We start from the raw sequence: 18,894 nt of genomic DNA, 5'->3' as shown, positions 1-18,894 counted from the left end.
CAATAACTATTTGTCTTTGTAGGGACTTCTTGGCAAACAACATGAGTGTGACGGTGTACCCGGTGAATGAGCCATGGCTCTACTCAGTGCTGTGGTGCAGCGGGGTGTCTTCTGTCTCCTCTGACACCCCTCAGGTCCTCCGCAAGGTGCCTTACCCCATCTGGCTTATGGTAAGCAGCTCCGCCTTCACCATATATATATATATATATATATATATATCTATATATAGATATATATATAGAACCAGTCAAAAGTTTGGACACACCTACTCATTCCATGGTTTTTCTTTTTTTTTACTGTTTTCTACATTGATGAGGGGAAAAAAATATTTGATCAATTTTAGAATATAGCTGTAATGTAATAACATTTTCTACATTGCTAAATAATAGTGAAGACATCAAAACTATGAAATAACATATATGGAATCATGTAGTAACCAGAAAAGTGCTAAACAAATCAAAATATATTTAATATTTGAGATTCTTCAAAGTAGCCACCCTTCGCCTTGATTCTTTTGGTTACAACATGATTTCATATGTGTTATTTCATAGTTTTGATGTCCTCACTATTATTTTGCAATGTAGAAAATGTTGTTACATTACAGCTATATTCTAAAATGTATTACATCTTTTTTAATCTACACACTACCCCATAATGACAAAGCGAAAACAGGTTTTTAGACATTTTTGCAAATGAATTAAAAATAAAAAACAGAAATACCTTATTTACATAAGTATTCAGACCCTTTGCTATGAGACTCGAAATTGTGCTCAGGTGTGTCATGTTTCCATTGATCATTCTTAAGATGTTTCTGCAACTTGATTGGAGTCCACCTGTGGTAAATTCAATTGATTGGACATGATTTAGAAAGGCACACACCTGTCTATATAAGGTCCCACAGTTGATAGTGCATGTCAGAGCAAAAATCAAGCCATGAGGTCGAAGGAATTGATCTTAGAGCTCCGAGACAGGATTGTGTCGAGACACAGATCTGGAGAAGTGTAAGAAAAAAATCCCCAAGAACACAGTGGCCTCCATCATTCTTAAATGGAAGAAGTTTGGAACCATCAATACTCTTCGTAAAGCTGGCTGCCCGGCCAAACTGAGCAATTGGGAGAGAAGAGCCTTGGTCAGGGAGGTGACCAAGAACCCGATGGTCGCTCTGACAGAGCTCCAGAGTTCCTCTGTGGAGATGGGAGAACCTTCCAGAAGGACAACCATCTCTGCAGCACTCCACCAATCAGACCTTTATGGTAGTGCCAGACGGAAGTCACTCCTCAGTAAAAGGCACATGATATCCCACTTGGAGTTTGCCAAGAGGCACCTAAACGACTATCAGGCCAAGATAAACAAGGTTATCTGGTCTGTTGAAACCAAGATTGAACTCTTTGGCAGGAATGGCAAGCATCACGTCTGGAGGGAACCTGGCACCATCCCTACGGTGAAGTATGGTGGTGGCAGAATCAAGCTGTGGGGATGCTTTTCAGCGGCAGGGACTAGGAGACTAGACAGGATCGAGGAAAAGATGAACGGAGCAAAGTACAAAGAGATCCTTGATGAAAACCTGCTCCAGGGCGCTCAGGAACTCAGCGCTCCTACAGGACAATTATCCTAAGCACATAGCCAAGACAACACAGGATTTGTTTCGGGACAAGTCTCTGAATGTCCTTGAGTGGCCGAGCCAGAGCCTGGATTTGAACCCGTTTGATTTTCTCTGGAGAGACCTGAAAATAGCTGTGCAGCAACGCTCCCCATCCAAACTGACAGGGCTTGAGCGGATCTGCACAGAAGAATGGGAGAAACGCCCCAAATACAGGTGTGCCAAGCGTGTAGCATCAAATTAAGTTTGATTTGTCACGTGCCAAATACAACAGGTGTAGACATTACAGTGAAATGCTTACTTACAAGCCCTTAACCAACAATGCGAAGAAATAAACGAAGAGATAAGAATAACAAATAATTAAAAAGCAGCAGTAAATAACAATAGCAGGGCTATATACAGGGGGTACCGGTACAGAGTCAATGTGTGGGGGCACATGTGTCGAGGTAATTAAGGTAATATGTACATGTAGGTAGAGTTATTAAAGTGACTTTGCATAGATAATAACAGAGAGCAGCAGCAGCGTGGAAGAGGGTTGGGGGGGGGGGGCGGGCAATGCAAATAGTCCGGGTAGCCATTTGATTAGCTGTTCAGGAGTGTTATGGCTTGGGGGTAGAAGCTGTTAAGAAAGAAAAGCCTTTTGGATCTAGACTTGGCACTCCGGTACCGCTTGCCATGAGGTAGCATATTGAACAGTCTATGAATAGGGTGGCTGGAGTCTTTGGCAATTTTTAGGGCCTTCCTCTGACACCGCCTGGTGAAGAGGTCCTGGATGGCAGGAAGCTTGTCCCCAGTGATGTACTGGGCCGTACGCCCTACCCTCTGTAGTGCCTTGCGGTCGGAGGCCGAGCAGTTGCCATACCAGGCGGTGATGCAACCAGTCAGGTTGCTCTCTGTAGTGCAGCTGTATAACATTTGGAGGTTCTGAGGACCCTTTTCAGTCTCCTGAGGGGAAAAGGCATTGTCGTGCCCTCTTCACAACTGTCTTGGTGTGTTTGGACCATGATAGTTTATTGGTGATGTGTACACCAAGGAACTTGAAGCTCTCAACCTGCTCCACTACAGCCCTGTTGATGAGAATGGGTGTGTTCTCTGTCTTCCTTTTCCTGTAATCCACAATCATGTCCTTTGTCTTGATCACGTTGAGGGATAGGTTGTTATCCTGGCACCACACTGCCAGGTCTCTGACCTCCTCCCTATAGGTTGTCTCATCATTTTCGGTGATCAGGCCTACCACTGTTGTATTGTCGGCAAACTTAATGATGGTGTTGGAGTCGTGCTTGGCCATGCAGTCATGGTTGAACATGGAGTACAGGAGGGGACTGAGCACGCACCCCTGAGGGGCCCCCATGTTGAGGATCAGCGTGGCAAATGTGTTGTTACCTACCCTTACCACCTGGGGGCAGCCCGTCAGGAAGTCCAGGATCCAGTTGCAGAAGGAGGTGTTTAGTCACAGTGTCCTTAGCTTAATGATGAGCTTTGTGGGCACTGTGGTGTTGAACGTTGAGCTGTAGTCAATGAATAGCATTCTCACATAGGTGTTCCTTCTGTCCAGGTGTGAATGGGCAGTGTGGCGTGCAATAGAGATTGCATCATCTGTGGATCTGTTGGGGCGGTATGCAAAATGGAGTGGGTCTAGGGTCTCTGGGATAATGGTGTTGATGTGTGCCATGACCAGCCTTTCAAGGCACTTTATGGCTACAGACGTGAGTGCTATGGATCAGTAGTAATGTAGGCAGGTTACCTTGGTGTTGTTGTGCACAGGGAGACTATGGTGGTCTGTTTGAAACATGTTGGTATTACAGAATTGGTCAGGGACAGGTTGAAAATATCAGTATAGACACTTGCCAGTAGGTCAGCGCATGCTCGGAGTACACATCCTGGTAATCCATCTGGCCTTGTGAAAGTTGACCTGTTTAAAGGTCTTACTCACATCGGCTATTGAGAGCGTGATCAAACAGTCGTCCGGAACAGCTGATGCTCTCATGCATGCTTCAGTGTTGCTTGCCTCGAAGCGAGCATAGCAATTATTTAGCTTGTCTGGTAGGCTCGCGTCACTGGGCAGCTTGTGACTGTGCTTCCCTTTGTAGTCCGTAATAGTTTGCAAGCCCTGCAACACCCGACGAGTGTTGGAGCCGGTGTAGTACTATTCAATCTTAGTCCTGTATTCACGCTTTGCCTGTTTGATGGTTCGTCGGAGGGCATAGGGGGATTTCTTATAAGCGTCCCAGTTAGAGTCCCGCTCCTTGAAAGCGGCGGCTCTAACGTTTAGCTCAGTGCGGAAGTTACCTGTAATCCATGGCTTCTGGTTGGGGTATGTACATATGGTCACTGTGGGGACGACGTCATCGATGCACCTATTGATGAATCCAGTGACTGATGTGGTGTACTCCTCAATGCCATCGGAAGAATAAGAATCCCATAACTTATTCCAGTATGTGCTTGCAAAACAGTCTTGTACCTTAGCATCTGCGTCATCTGACCACTTCCTTATTGAGCGAGTCACTGGCACTTCCTGCTGTAGTTTTTTCTTGTAAGCAGGAGTTAGGAGTATAGAGTTATGGTCAGATTTATTCAATGGAGGGTGAGAGTGAGCTTTGTACGCGTCTCTGTGTGTGGAGTAAAGGTGGTCTAGAGTTTTTTTCTCTCTGATTGCACATGTAACATGTTGGTAGAAATGAGGTAAAACAGATTTAAGTTTCCCTGCATTAAAGTCCCTGGCCACTAGGAGTGCCGCCTCTGGATGAGCATTTTCTTGTTTGCTTTTGGCCTTATACAGCTCGTTGAGTGCCTTCTTAGTGCCAGCATCAGTTTGTGCTGGTAAATAGACAGCTATGAAAAATATAGATGAAAACTCTCTTGGTAAATAGTGTTGTCTACAGCTTATCATGAGATACTCTACCTCAGGTGAGCAAAACCTTGAGACTTCCTTAATATTAGATTCTGTGCACCAGCTGTTATTTACAAATAGACACAGACCGCCACCCCTTGTCTTAACCTCTTACATCTAGACGTTCCGCTAGCGGAACACCTGCTCCAATATCCAATGATAGGCGTGGCGCGAATTACAAATTCCTCAAAAATACAAAAACTTCCATTTTTCAAACATATGACTATTTCACAGCATTTTAAAGACAAGACTCTCCTTTATCTAACCACACTGTCCAATTTCAAAAAGGCTTTACAGCGAAAGCAAAACATTAGATTATGTCAGCAGAGTACCCAGCCAGAAATAATCAGACACCCATTTTTCAAGCTAGCATATAATGTCACAAAAAACAAAACCACAGCTAAATGCAGCACTAACCTTTGATGATCTTCATCAGATGACACACCTAGGACATTATGTTATACAATACATGCATGTTTTGTTCAATCAAGTTCATATTTATATCAAAAACCAGCTTTTTACATTAGCATGTGACGTTCAGAACTAGCATACCCCCCGCAAACCTCCGGTGAATTTACTAAATTACTCACGATAAACGTTCACAAAAAACATAACAATTATTTTAAGAATTATAGATACAGAACTCCTTTGTGCAATCGAGGTGTCCGATTTTAAAATAGCTTTTCGGTGAAAGCACATTTTGCAATATTCTGAGTAGATAGCCCAGCCATCACGGCTAGCTATTTAGACACCCACCAAGTTTAGCCCTGACCAAACTCAGATTTACTATTACAAAAGTTTGATTACCTTTGGTGTTCTTCGTCAGAATGCACTCCCAGGACTGCTACTTCAATAACAAATGTTGGTTTGGTTCAAAATAATCCATTGTTATATCCAAATAGCGGCGTTTTGTTCGTGCGTTCAAGACACTATCCGAAGTGTAAATAAGGGTCACGAGCATGGCGCATTTCGTGACAAAAGATTTCTAAATATTCCATTACCGTACTTCGAAGCATGTCAACCGCTGTTTAAAATCAATTTTTATGCCATTTTTCTCGTAAAAAAGCGCTAATATTCCGACCGGGAATCTGCGTTTAGGTAAACAGACGAAAGAAAATAAAGCATGGGGTCGACTCGGGCACGAGCCTGAGTCTCACAGTACTGTGACCAGCCACTACCCAAACGCTCTACTTTTTTTCAGCCAGAGCCTGCAAAGCCACAATTCAGCTTTTTGCCGCCTTCTGAGAGCCCATGGGAGCCGTAGGAAGTGTCACGTAACAGCAGAGATCCCCTGTAATGGATAGAGATAATCAAGAAGGGCAAGAAATTGTCAGACAGGGCACTTCCTGCATGGAATCTTCTCAGGTTTTGGCCAGTCAAATGAGTTCTGTTATACTCACAGACACCATTCAAACAGTTTTAGAAACTTTGGAGTGTTTTCTATCCAAAGCTAATAATTATATGCATATTCTAGTTTCTGGGCAGGAGTAATAATCAGATTAAATCGGGTACGTTTTTTATCTGGCCGTGAAAATACTGCCCCCTAGCCATAACAGGTTAATGGAGGCAGATGTTCTATCTTGTCGATGGACCGAAAACCCAGCCAGCTGTATGTTATTCATAACGTCATTCAGCCACGACTCGGTGAAACATAAGATATTACAGTTTTTTATGTCCCGTTGGTAGGATAGTTTTGATCGGAGCTCATCCATTCTGTTATCCAATGATTGCACATTGGCTAATAGGACTGATGGTAGTACTCACTTGCTGTCGGATCCTTACAAAGCACCCTGACCTACGTCCCTGATATCTCTCTCTCTTATTCATGCGAATGACGTGGATTTGGGCCTTGTCGGGTGTCTGAAATAAATCCTTTGTGTTCGACTTGTTAAAGAAAAAATCTTTGTCCAGTACGAGGTGAGTAATCGCTGTCCTGTTATCCAGAAGCTCTTTTCGGTCATAAAAGAAGGTGGAAGAAACATTATGTACAAAATAAGTTACAAATAATGCGCAAAACACGCACAATTGGTTAGGAGCCCGTAAAACGGCAGCCATCTCCGGCGCCATCGTTCAAGGGGAGGGTCATGTGAAAATGTTTTTTACGTTGGGGAGGGGAGTGCATTTTTTTCATGACACCTTGTGTTGGACCAGCCCCTCCCCCCCAGTAAATTTAGATCTGTCCCTTATTAATGAGCAATTTGCCTAATTGGGTAATGGAAACACTTCAAACACTACATTTTTATTCAATACCATTGGTTTTTGGTATGACATCATTACATCCAGCTGTTTTTATCAACACAAGATAGTTACATGGAAAGACAGCCTAGCAGGCAATTGTTGTATCTATTTTCTATGCAAACCTTCTACATGTACAAAATAAATCACTGGAAAAGTTAATGGAAACATAGGTAGTGAGTGCAGCCTACCGAATCGCATTGGTTAAAGAGAGCCGTTGATTTGGCTCTCTAATTTGCATAGGCTACTGGTAGGACTAGGCTTTTTGCCGATTGTCTGCAGATAAATTATTAAATAATTTGATGAAGATTGTGAATCATCATTGCAGGAACAATGGGTATTGGAGAGCCTCATTCTAGTCCAAATATGATCATTCGGGCCCTCACGGAATACAGGCATTAAAACAGATATGTATTGACCTTAGTAGGGAATCAACTAAATGTATTGAAAATGTATTCGTTTGCCAAAGTTTATCACAAGGCATGAACAGAATGCATCAGTGATTTGAATTTCCTGCAACTTTCTGAAAAAAGCAACGAGAATGCCCCTGTCTGTGTGAGTGCGTTGCGCACGTCTACCACTTTGTGTAGATGTTAGCAATGATGCTAATGAAAACAGTCTTCTGGTAGATGAAAGGCTTTCCCGAAAACCTTATCAATTCATTAATTAATTAACTTCTTATGGATCAAAACCCTTTAGCGGGATCGATTTGACAACATCCGGTGAAATGGCAGAGCGCCAAATTCAAAAACAATTATTAAAACTATTTAACTTTCATACATTCACAAGTGCAATACACCAAATTAAAGCTTAACTTCTTGTTTATCCAGCCACCGTGTCAGATTTCAAGGCTTTACGGCGAAAGCAAACCATGCGATTATCTGAGGACAGCACCCCGCATACAAACACATGACAATCACATTTCAACCCGCCAGGCGCGACACTAAACTAAAAAATAATGATATAATTCATGCCTTACCTTTGAAGAACATCTTCTGTTGGCACTCCAATATGTCCCATAAACATCACAAATGGTCCTTTTGTTCGATTAATTCCGTCGTTATATCTCCAAAATGCCAATTTATTTGGCGCGTTCCAACACTACCAAAACACCGATTCCAACTCGCCCAGCATGACTACAAAATATTTAATAACTTACCTGTAAACGCTGTCCAAACATTTCAAACAACTTTCCTAATCCAACTTTAGGTATTTTAAAACGTAAATAATCGATACAATTTAAGATGGGATAAACTGTGTTCAATACCGGATAAAAACAACATGAAGTGTGTGACCTGGAGCGCGCATCAAAACAGTAGAGTCCACTCGGCTGGACCCTTGTTCTGAAAAGCGGTACTTCTTCATTTCTCTAAAGAAAAACATCAACCAATTTCTAACGACTGTTTACATCTAGTGGAAGCTATAGGAACTGCAAGTATATTTCTATTAAAACGGGCTTGCCATAGAAAACCAATTGAAAACAGATTGACCTCAAATAGAATTTTCCCTGGATGGATTGTGCTCAGGGTTTCGCCTGCCAAATCAGTTCTGTTATACTCACAGACGTTATTCAAATAGTTTTAGAACCGTCAGAGTGTTTTCTATCCAAATCTACTAATGATGTGAATATCCTAGCTTCTGGGCCTGAGTAGCATGCCGTTTACTTTGGGCACGGTTTTCATCCAGACGTGAAAATACCGCCCCCTATCCCAGAGAGGTTTTAAATGTTAACTACAAAGTAGCCTATGCTTACCTGGAATAATGATATCATGATTATATTCATCATGTTTAAAATTCATTCGATTTTTTCCAGACCTCAAAATGTGGTTTAAGCATTGTTGTGGATTTAGAACATCAAATTTTGTGGGTTTTCTAATAAAAAAGTAAAACAGGAACCTGGAAAAACAAAACCTTTAATTTATTTTTCAATATAATTGTGGGCTATTTAATTATTTTTTCTGTTTTAATAAAATACATAATTTGAAGACAAACATTGTGGCAATTAATATCTTGCAGTAAATAAGACTAATCTCAAGAGAAGACCGGTTAAATGTTAAAAAGGTTTAATGTTCTCTTACTTAGAAAATAGTCTTGATCATATAGGCCTAGACCAAGACAATATCAAAAACAACTAATAATACACTGAATTGATACATTTTCAATCATTTAAATTGTAAAGTCATGTCTTTCTAAACAGTACTACAACAAATGTTTCTAATCTGGGAGGTAAACTCGATAAAGTATTCAATCATTTTGCTGTGTATTTCAGATGGAATTCAGGCATTAGAATTTACCAGATGCCAGCAAAATAGAGCTCCTTCTGCAAAAAAATGTATGAGAGGTACTGTGAGACGTACTGTATGTTTGTGTGGTTATGCTTCCATCTAGTGGTGGAGGATGTTGGTTCTCAGTGGCTGTCTTGTTGTTCCAGAGCCCAGATAAATACTGCTTGGTCTGGATCACCTCCGATCTAGTCTCCATCGCCATAGTTATAGGAATATTCATCTTTCAAAAGTAGGTACCCATTTTTTATTGAGATTCTATTATCAAACTTGATTTCCTTCTCATGTTGCTATGAGCAGTTGTATATTTGCAACATACTTTACACTGCATTAATACTAAATGTCTGCTTCACTGTAAAAGTTTAACATAACTGTTGTGTAGTTGTAGAGGTCTGAGTCTACTTTGATCTCTGTGATGAGGTTTGTGCTACATAGCCTTTTGCTTCTCAACTGACTCTTCTGCTCTTTCCCTTTCACTGCCCTGCCTTTCTGCTCTCTCACGTTCTCCTTGTTGACTGTCTCTCATTCTTCTCCTCATCACTGTCTTTCCATTTCTCTCCTTCTCACTGTCTCTCATTTATTCCTTCCTTCTTCCTCTCTCTTTGCCTTGTTTGTCCTTTGTTCTGCCTGATCTGCATGCTACGTTTCTCTGCTGCACTCTGGCGTCTGTCAGCTATCATGTGATCAGGTAACTGAGGTGACTTCACTGGCTCATGTTGCTTCCTTGTTTTCTGTCTTATCTGTCTTCTATCCTTGAGCTTCTCGTGTTTCTCTAAAGTTCATGAACTCAGTGAACACTATAGGTTTCATTTTTCTTAATGTATTCATCATTTATCAATGTTTTATCAATTCTAACAAGTAGAGGCTGCTGAAGGACAGCTCATAATAATGGCTGGAATGTAGTCAATGGAACGGTATCAAACACGTCAAAAACATGGTTTCCATGTGGTTGATACCACTCCGTTGACTCCATTTCAGCCATTATTATGAGCCGCCCACACCTCAGCAGCCTCCACTGATTCTAACGGTGTGTCTGACGGTGCTGTACCTCTCTGTGCTGCACCAGGTGGAGGATGAGTGGCATGCAGAACTACAATCCAGAGCAGATCATGCTGAGTGCTGTGGCACGCAGGCCCAGCCGGGATGTCAACATCATGAAGGAGAAGCTCATATTCTCAGGTACCAAAACACAGGAAAAGGGAAAAAATGTGTGTTGCCAGCACCATGGTCGAACTAACCCACTTGACATAATCAAGAATGGAAAAGAGTGAGGGTCAAAGTTTAACTCTTCTTTTCTCTCCTTTTTTAGAGGTAAGTAATGGAGTGACCAGTACAGATGAACATCTATATCCAGAAAATGGCTATGACATTGGGCAGTACAAGTGAGCTGTGTCTGAATACCTGGAGAATGGCCAGGACAATGGTCCATTCAGATGAACTGTCTCTATACCATGAGAATGACTATGCCAATGTGCAGGAAGGATGAGTTGTCTCTGTACCTGTCTGAGCTGGTTGTGACAGCTACACTTATGACGGCATAACATGGTGACCGCAACAGGCAGAATCACAATGGCTGCTACTGTAAACATGGATGTTTCTACCAACATGTCGGTAGTTTGAACTTTAAAAAGTTCTGAATGTTCAATATTTTGAAGACTGTTGACCTTTTTGCTGGAGTGACTTTTTTAGAAGTTGTTCTGACGGATCATGGGATGTTTTTCTTCGCTAATTTGTTTATATAGCAGAGGAAAAGCGTCCTGCTCTGTACATTGAGTTGAGTTTTTCTGTTATTTTATTTTCCCTCAGAGGATTTTCATGGTTTGGAATTCTGAATTGTATGATATAAGACTGAATTCAATAACGTGTGTCCTCTCCTATCGATGTGTAAATGACATTTTGCATTATGGGAATGAACTGTTCTTGCATTGTCAAATCAAATCAAATTTTATTGGTCACATACATAGGGTTAGCAGATGTTATTGCGAGTGTAGCAAAATGCTTATGCTTCTAGATCCGACAGACAGTGCAGCAGTATCTAACAGGTAATACAGTTGAAGTCGGAAGTTTACATACATCTTAGCCAAATACATTTAAACTCAGTTTTTCACAATTCCTGACATTTAATCCTAGGAAAACATCCCTGTCTTAGGTCAGTTAGGATCACCACTTTATTTTAAGAATGTGAAATGTCAGAATAATAGTAGAGAGAATGATTTATTTCAGCTTTTATTTCTTTCATCACATTCCCAGTCGGTCAGAAGTTCACATACACTCAATTAGTATTTCGTAGCATTGCCTTTAAATTGTTTAACTTGGGTCAAAAGTTTCGGGTAGCCTTCCACAAGCTTCCCACAATAAGTTGGGTGAATTTTGGACCATTCCTCCCGACAGAACTGGTGTAACTGAGTCAGGTTTGTAGGCCTCCTTGCTCGCACACGCTTTTTCAGTTCTTCCCACAAATTCTCTATGGGATTGAGGTCAGGGCTTTGTGATGGCCACTCCAATACCTTGACTTCGTTGTCCTTAAGCCATTTTGCCAAAACTTTGGAAGTATGCTTGGGGTCATTGTCCATTTGGAAGACCCATTTGTGACCAAGCTTTAACTTCCTGACTGATGTCTTGAGATGTTGCTTCAATATATCCACATAATTTTTCTGCCTCATGATGCCATCTATTTTGTGAAGTGCACCAGTCCCTCCTGCAGCAAAGCACCCCCACAACATGATGCTGCCACCCCGTGCTTCATGCTTGGGATGGTGTTCTTCGGCTTGCAAGCTTCCCCCTTTTTCCTCCAAACATAATGATGGTCATTATGGCTAAACAGTTCTATTTTAGTTTCATCAGACCAGTGGACATTTCTCCAAAAAGTACGATCTTTGTCCCCATGTGGAGTTGCAAACCGTAGTCTGGCTTTTTATGGTGGTTTTGGAGCAGTGGCTTTTTCCTTGCTGAGTGGCCTTTCAGGTTATGTCGATATAGGACTCGTTTTACTGTGGATATAAATACTTTTGTAGCTGTTTCCTCCAGCATCTTCACAAGGTCTTTTGCTGTTGTTCTGGGATTGATTTTCACTTTTCACACCAAAGTACGTTCATCTCTAGGAGACAGAACGCTTCTCCTTCCTGAGCGGTATGACGGCTGCATGGTCCCATGGTGTTTATACTTGCGTACTATTGTTTGTACAGATGAACATGGTACCTTCAGGAAATTGCTCCCAAGGATGAACCAGACTTGTGGAGTTCTACCATTTTTTTTCTGAGGTCTTGGCTGATTTCTTTTGATTTTCCCCCAATGTCAAGCACAGAGGCACTGAGTTTGAAGGTATGCCTTGAAATACATCCACAGGTACACCTCCAATTGACTCAATTGATGTCAATTAGCCTATCAGAAGCTTCTAAAGCCATGACATAATTTTCTGGAATTTTCCAAGCTGTTTAAAGGCACAATCAACTAAGTGTATATTAACTTCTGACCCACTGTAATCATGATACAGTGAATTATAAGTTAAATAATCTGTCTGTAAACAATTGTTGGCAAAAAATGACTTGTGTCATGCACAAAGTAGATGTCCTAACCGACTTGCCAAAACTATAGTTTGTTAACAAGTATTTGGTGGAGTGGTTGAAAACAAGTTTTAATGACTCCAACCTAAGTGTATGTAAACTTCTGACTTCAACTGTATATGTTGCCATACTTCTGCTGGCTGTTTTTCTCATCGAAACTTCAGCCCAAAATTATTTTGCCCTGTGTGCCATTCTCACTGTAAATGATTTAACAGCTGCAGAAAATTCTCAAAAAAATACTTTGGGAAAAATGTTTCATAGGCATTTTAATAATACATTGGTGTAACAATTGCTTTAATGAAGGAGAGCATTCAAGTAACGGACAGTATGCTACTAACTCTCAAAGCACTTTAACAAAATGTTAAATAATACCATAAATCAAAACTGTAAGATACAGTATAAAAATCCTTTAAACCCTCATTTAATCAACAAGCTCTCGCAGTCGCACATCAGAATTAGACGTTCATCCATGTTTCTTAAACATCAAATATTGAAGTTATTCCAAACATCAAACGTCAAAGTGTTTAGTTACTTCTCTGTATAATTCCAAGGTTAAGTTTTAGTTATTAACTCAGAAGAATTAAGGTTAGGCATTAACGCCAAATGGTTAAGGTAAGGGTTAAGGTTAGGGATAGGCTTAAAGCAAAATATCAAAAACAACTTTCTATTGCTGGATTCAAACATGCACCCTTTGGAGTCACAGGCAGATGCTTATGCACATCTGCCATCTCTGTCCACAATACCCACTTAAAGATAACAGCACATTCTGTTGCCCCTAGAGCCAGTTTCAACGTCCCCCCCCCTCGACCTCCTCAGACATGTATGGACATTGAATACTGACTTGTATCATGGGTGACCTGCCTGTATTTAATCTCTCCCATTTCCACAGGCACCTCTTGTACTGTACACCCACACACAGTAAAGTTGACATTGCACATTGTGCTAAAAACAAAGCCTAGCCTACTGCGATGATTTCACAGGTCCAATGTCAGTGATTTGAAAGGCTTGGGATACATCATCATTAACATTTACAAACCAGCAGCCAAACCAACTCACTGAAACAGGAAATTGTGTACAGTAGCTTCATGCATAACAATTGCAGTGCCAACCACATAGGCTACAGATACTAAATGCAGCATGAAAGCAAAGAGGAGTGCTCTTGTAATGCAGTAAAGGGCTTTCACATTAGACCATGATCTGGGTGAATTGCATCGATCCACATCGATAATTGTTAGGTTAGGTCTGAGCCATGGGAGGATGATGGTGCAGTGCTGGCAGGTGGATGTCTGTCTCCTCCTTGCTGTTGTCTGAGCAGTCAAAAGGGATGTAACAGCCAGTCTCTGGGGCAGTCGTTCAGGTCCGCTTTAACACTCTCAGTCGGGGACTTGGCTTCCTGCTTCAACTATCCCTCCTTCTGACCATCCCCTAGAATGGAATGGGCATGGGGGCTTTGAGAACTTATATTGATTTATTCAAAGGTAATGGCCACAGATATGCTCCCACAATATCGGAGTAGCAGAAATTGCTTTTTTCAAAGTTTCCTCTTTCTCTCCAGCACCGAAATATGCCTATTGTAGATGGATGTTTGATCTTTATGTAGGCTGTGAAAGCTGTGAGACCCTGTTACATTTGCTTACCGCAGCGAAAAGTGAAGCTCAAAAGATAAAAAGGTTTGCATAAGCTTGAAAAACAAGATAGATAAGCTAGTGCAGCGCCCATACCACAGTGTCTTACCTCTGAAAATGACATTTCCTGTTAGTAGCTTGTCTTGTCTTGCACCACTGACTGTTGTTTCCTGACTCCGACTCTGCCTTTCCTTTCATGTCCTTCCAGTAACTGTCTCTTTACAGCCTATAAACAGTGCTTTGCGTATTTGCAGTGTATATAGATTACATATACAGTACCAGTCAAACATTTGGACACACCTACTCATTCAAGGGTTTTTCTTTATTTTTAATATTTTCTACATTGTAGAATAATAGTGAAGACATCAATACTATGAAATAACACATATGGAATCATGTAGTAACCAAAAAAGCTTTAAACAAATAAAAATATATTATTTTATTACAGTCATTTAGCAGACGCTCTTATCCAGAGCGACTTACAGTAGAGTGTATACATTTTATTACATTTTTAAATACTGGCCCCCCGTGAGAAACGAACCCACAACCCTGGCGTTGCAAGCGCCATGCTCTACCAACTGAGCTACAGGGGAATACGCTGAATACATATGCTGAGCACTTGTTGGCTGCTTTTCCTTCACACTGTGGTCCAACTCATCCCAAACCATCTCAACTGGGTTGAGGTCGGGTGATTGTGGAGGCCAGGTCATCTGATGCAGCAATCCATCACTCTCCTTCTCGGTCAAATAGCCCTTACACAGCCTGTAGGTGTGTTGGGTCATTGTCCTGTTGCAAAACAAATGATAGTCCCACTAAGTGCAAACTGGATGGGATGGCATATCGCTGCAGAAAGCTGAAAAGCTGAATTCTAAATAAATTACAGACAGTGTCACCAGCAAAGCAACCCCACACCATCACACATCCTCCTCCATGCTTTACAGTGGGAACCACACATGCAGAGGTCATCCGTTCACCTACTCTGCGTCTCACAAAGACACAGCAGACACATTTCCACCGGGTCTAATGTCCATTTCTCATGTTTCTTGGCCAGAGCAAGTCTCTTCTTCTTATTGGTGTCCTTTAGTAGTGGTTTCCTTGCAGCAATTAAACCATGAAGGCCTAATTCATGCAGTCTCCTCTGAACAGTTGATGTTGAGATGTGTCTGTTACTTGAACTCTGTGAAGCATTTATTTGGGCTGCAATTTCTGAGGCTGGTAACTCTAATGAACTTATCGTCTGCAGCAGAGGTAACTCTGGGATTTCCTTTCCTGTGGCGGTCCTCATGAGAGCCAGTTTCATCATAGTATTTGATGGTTTTGCGACTGCACTTGAAGAAACTTTCAAAGTTCTTGAAATGTTCCGTATTGACTGACCTTCATGTCTTAAAGTAATGATGGTCTGTTGTTTCTCTTTGCTTATTTGAGCTGTTCTTGCCATAATATGGACTTGTTCTTGTACCAAATAGGGCTATCTTCTGTATACCCCCTACCTTACCTACCCCTCTAGCCCCTGATTGGCTCAAACGCATTAAGAAGAAAATAAATTCCACAAATTAACTTTTAACCAGGCACACCTGTTAATTGAAATGCATTCCAGGTGACTACCTCATGAAGCTGGTTGAGAGAATACCAAAAGTCTGCAAAGCTGTCATCAAGGCAAGGGGTGGCAACTTTGAAGAATCTCAAATATAAAATATATTTTGATTTGTTTCACACTTTTTTGGTTATTAAATTATTCCATATGTGTTATTTCATAGTTTTGATGTCTTCACTATAATTCTACAATGTAGAAAATAGTAAAAAATAAAGAAATATCCTTGAATGAGTAGGTGTGTCCAAATTTTTGACTGGTACTGTATAGTATAAAACATCTTCTTTAGCTAGCCAATACAAGATGGCTGATATCCTGTTATTTACACACCCTGTGAGGTGAACACCATTAATGTTACATTCTGAAGTTCACTTCTTGCAGTGATATTACTTTGTTAATACAGACAGTCTTTACTGGGTCTTCTATATGAATTCAACTACTTTCTGACTGAACCCCTTTTGATTTGAATGAAACCCTCCATCAATAAATACATCAAATAGGATCTAAGCTACAACATATATTATGAACAAGAAAGAAATCTGACATCTGGCGATATTAGATAATTGATGTGAAAGCATAATCCTTGCTCCGGCCAAAAGCTATACGACGCCCACGGACATTAGTTTATTCTCCGCAATGAGTCTGGATCTGAGTACCTCCCCGACAATTTCTAGAATGGAAATCTATTCTAGACTGTCTGATTGGTCCCAGAGACCGATGGGTTAGACCAGAGCAGGAACACCACGTGGGTTTAGTGGCATTTTGAAAATGAGTCATTGGCTTTGACACTGATTGGTTAGAGATGATCCAATCGCTGATGACATTGTTTTGAACAACCACCCATATTTTGACATCACCACAAACAACTTCAATGATGGCAGTCTCAGACTGAAGTACAGTGCCTAAGGAAAGTATTCAGACCCTTTGACTTTTTCCACATTTTGTTACATTAACCTTATTCTAAAATGGATTAAATATTATTTTTTTTACTCAGCAATCTACACACAATACCCCATAATGAAAAAGCAAAAACTGTTGTTTAGACATTTTTCAAATCTCTTATAAATTAAAAACAGAAATATCTTATTTACATAAGTATTCAGACCCTTTGCTATTAGACTCAAAAATTGAGCTCAGGTGCATCCTGTTTTTTCTACAGCTTGGAGTCCACCTGTGGTAAATTCAATTGATTGGAAAGGGACACACCTGTCTATATAAGGTCCCACAGTTGACAGTGCATGTCAGAGCAAAAACCAACGTTTCGAGGCACAGATCTGGGGAAGGTTACTAAAAATGTCTGCAGCATTGAATGTCCCCAAGAACGCTGTGGCCTCCATAATTCCTAAATGGAAGAAGTTTGTAACCACCAAGACTCTTCCTAGAGCTGGCTGCCCGGCCAAACTGAACAATCGGGGGAGAAGAGCCTTGGTCAGGGAGGTGACCAAGAACCCGATGGTCACTGACAGATCTCCAGAGTTCCTCTGTGGAGATGGGGGAACCTTCCAGAAGTACAACCATCTCTGCAGCACTCCACCAATCAGGCCTTTGTGGTAGATTGGCCAGACGAAAGCCACTCCTCAGTCAAAGGCACATGACAGCCCACTTGGAGTTTGCCAAGAGGCACCTAAAAGGCTCTCCGACCATGAGAAACAAGATTCTCTGGTTACCAATATTTAACTCTTTGGCCTGAATGCCAAGCGTCACGTTTGGAGGAAACCTGACACCTGACAAGGTGAAGCATGGTGGTGGCAGCATCATGCTGTGGGGATGTTTTTTAGCGGCAGGGACTGGGAGACTAGTCATGACAAAAGAAAAAGATGAACGGAGCAAAGTACAGAGATCCTTGATGAAAATCTGCTCCAGAGTGCTCAGGACCTCAGACTGGGGTGAAGGTTCACCTTCCAACAGGACAACGACCCACACAGTCAAGCACACAGTCAAGACAACGCAGGAGTGGCTTCGGGAAAAGCCTCTGAATGTGCTTGAGTGGCCCAGCCAGAGCCTGGTCTTGAACCCGATCAAACATCTCTGGGGAGACCTGAAAATAGTTGTGCAGCTATGCTCTCCAACCAACCTGACAGAACTTGAGAGGATCTGCAGAGAAGAATTTGAGAAACTCCCCAAATACAGGTGTGCCAATCTTGTAGCGTCATACCCAAGAAGAATCGAGGCTGTAATCGTTGCCAAGGTTGCTTCAACAAAGTACTGAGTAAATGGTTTGAATATTTATGTTAATGTAATATTTCAGTTTTTATTTTTTATAAATTTGAACAAATTTCTAAAAAACAGTTTTTGCTTTGTCATTATGGGGTATTGTGTGTAGATAAGGAAAAATAAACAATTCAATCAATTTTATAATAAGGCTGTAAAGTAACAAAATGTGGAAAAAGTCAAGGGGTCTGAATACTTTCCAAATGCACTGTATGTAGCGAACGACAGAGCAGCGGAATAATTCAGTTTGAGTCATCAGGCAAGGGGTTTGCTAATGGGATCAACTTTGAGCATCTCTATTTTCTAAATCTTTGGCATTCAGGTCCAACAAGTAACTTTCTTACGACTTCTACCATGATGTGAAAAACTCACTTTCAAACTGAACATGTGAAAATCTCACTTTCACATGTGGCAGTGAAACAGTGTTACTCTTCTTGCAAATTACTACTTAGCCTACCTGAGTTTTATAATTTCAAGTGTGTTAAAGATTTTTTTAAATTATTTCTGAGCCATTCATTCAGACTGTTACTGCTGCAGGTGCATGCCTCTCTTCTTCATACGTTGGTCAGTGACCATTGGAAGATGCCGAATGAAAATAACAGGTAAGATAACTCTCTGTGTCTCCAAATTTGATCCTGTTTTACAGTTTCTACGCAAGGTTACATTTTCAAAATCTAGAGATAACTTGTTTAACTGTCATTTTCTATTTATAAGTTAAGTTTTGACAAGTAAAAAAAGATGAGATTTTTACCATTTACATGAGTTTAGCCAAGCTAAGTAGCTAGCTAACTAACTTTTGTATGCAAGTCAATGAGAAAAAGATGGCGTATCAGATGCCTCCTTATTTATCATGTTTAACATGTAAACATTTGGTTAATCAGTTAACTCAAGTTAACT

General features: G+C 41.0%; 1 protein-coding gene and 1 long non-coding RNA gene across 5 annotated transcripts in view; one reads left to right on the top strand and one right to left on the bottom strand.

Annotated features, from left to right (window-relative positions):
- The window catches only part of LOC106567929 (glycerophosphodiester phosphodiesterase domain-containing protein 5), a 56,605-nt gene extending 45,694 nt beyond the window's left edge, over positions 1-10,911 (top strand). For 3 of the 4 annotated variants that reach the window (XM_014137832.2, XM_014137830.2, XM_014137829.2), the window contains exons 13-17: positions 23-170; positions 9,157-9,239; positions 9,681-9,695; positions 10,074-10,186; positions 10,317-10,911. In XM_014137832.2, the coding sequence (XP_013993307.1) occupies positions 23-170; positions 9,157-9,239; positions 9,681-9,695; positions 10,074-10,186; positions 10,317-10,393 (436 nt within the window). In that variant the 3' untranslated portion in view covers positions 10,394-10,911. The remainder of the gene's footprint in view (positions 1-22; positions 171-9,156; positions 9,240-9,680; positions 9,696-10,073; positions 10,187-10,316) is intronic. The other variant, XM_014137833.2, reaches the window with a different exon arrangement.
- A 1,908-nt stretch (positions 10,912-12,819) lies between these two features.
- Positions 12,820-14,514, bottom strand: LOC106567931 (uncharacterized). Its single transcript, XR_006758355.1, has 2 exons — positions 14,305-14,514; positions 12,820-13,995 (listed from the first exon to the last, which is right to left on the bottom strand). It is a non-coding gene; the product is annotated as an uncharacterized lncRNA (long non-coding RNA).
- Between the last annotated feature and the right edge of the window lie 4,380 nt (positions 14,515-18,894).

This window comes from Salmo salar, chromosome ssa13 (assembly GCF_905237065.1).
Source record: "Salmo salar chromosome ssa13, Ssal_v3.1, whole genome shotgun sequence".
In the NCBI taxonomy this organism is placed as follows: domain Eukaryota; kingdom Metazoa; phylum Chordata; class Actinopteri; order Salmoniformes; family Salmonidae; genus Salmo; species Salmo salar.
This window is presented reverse-complemented; position numbering and strand designations above follow the sequence as displayed.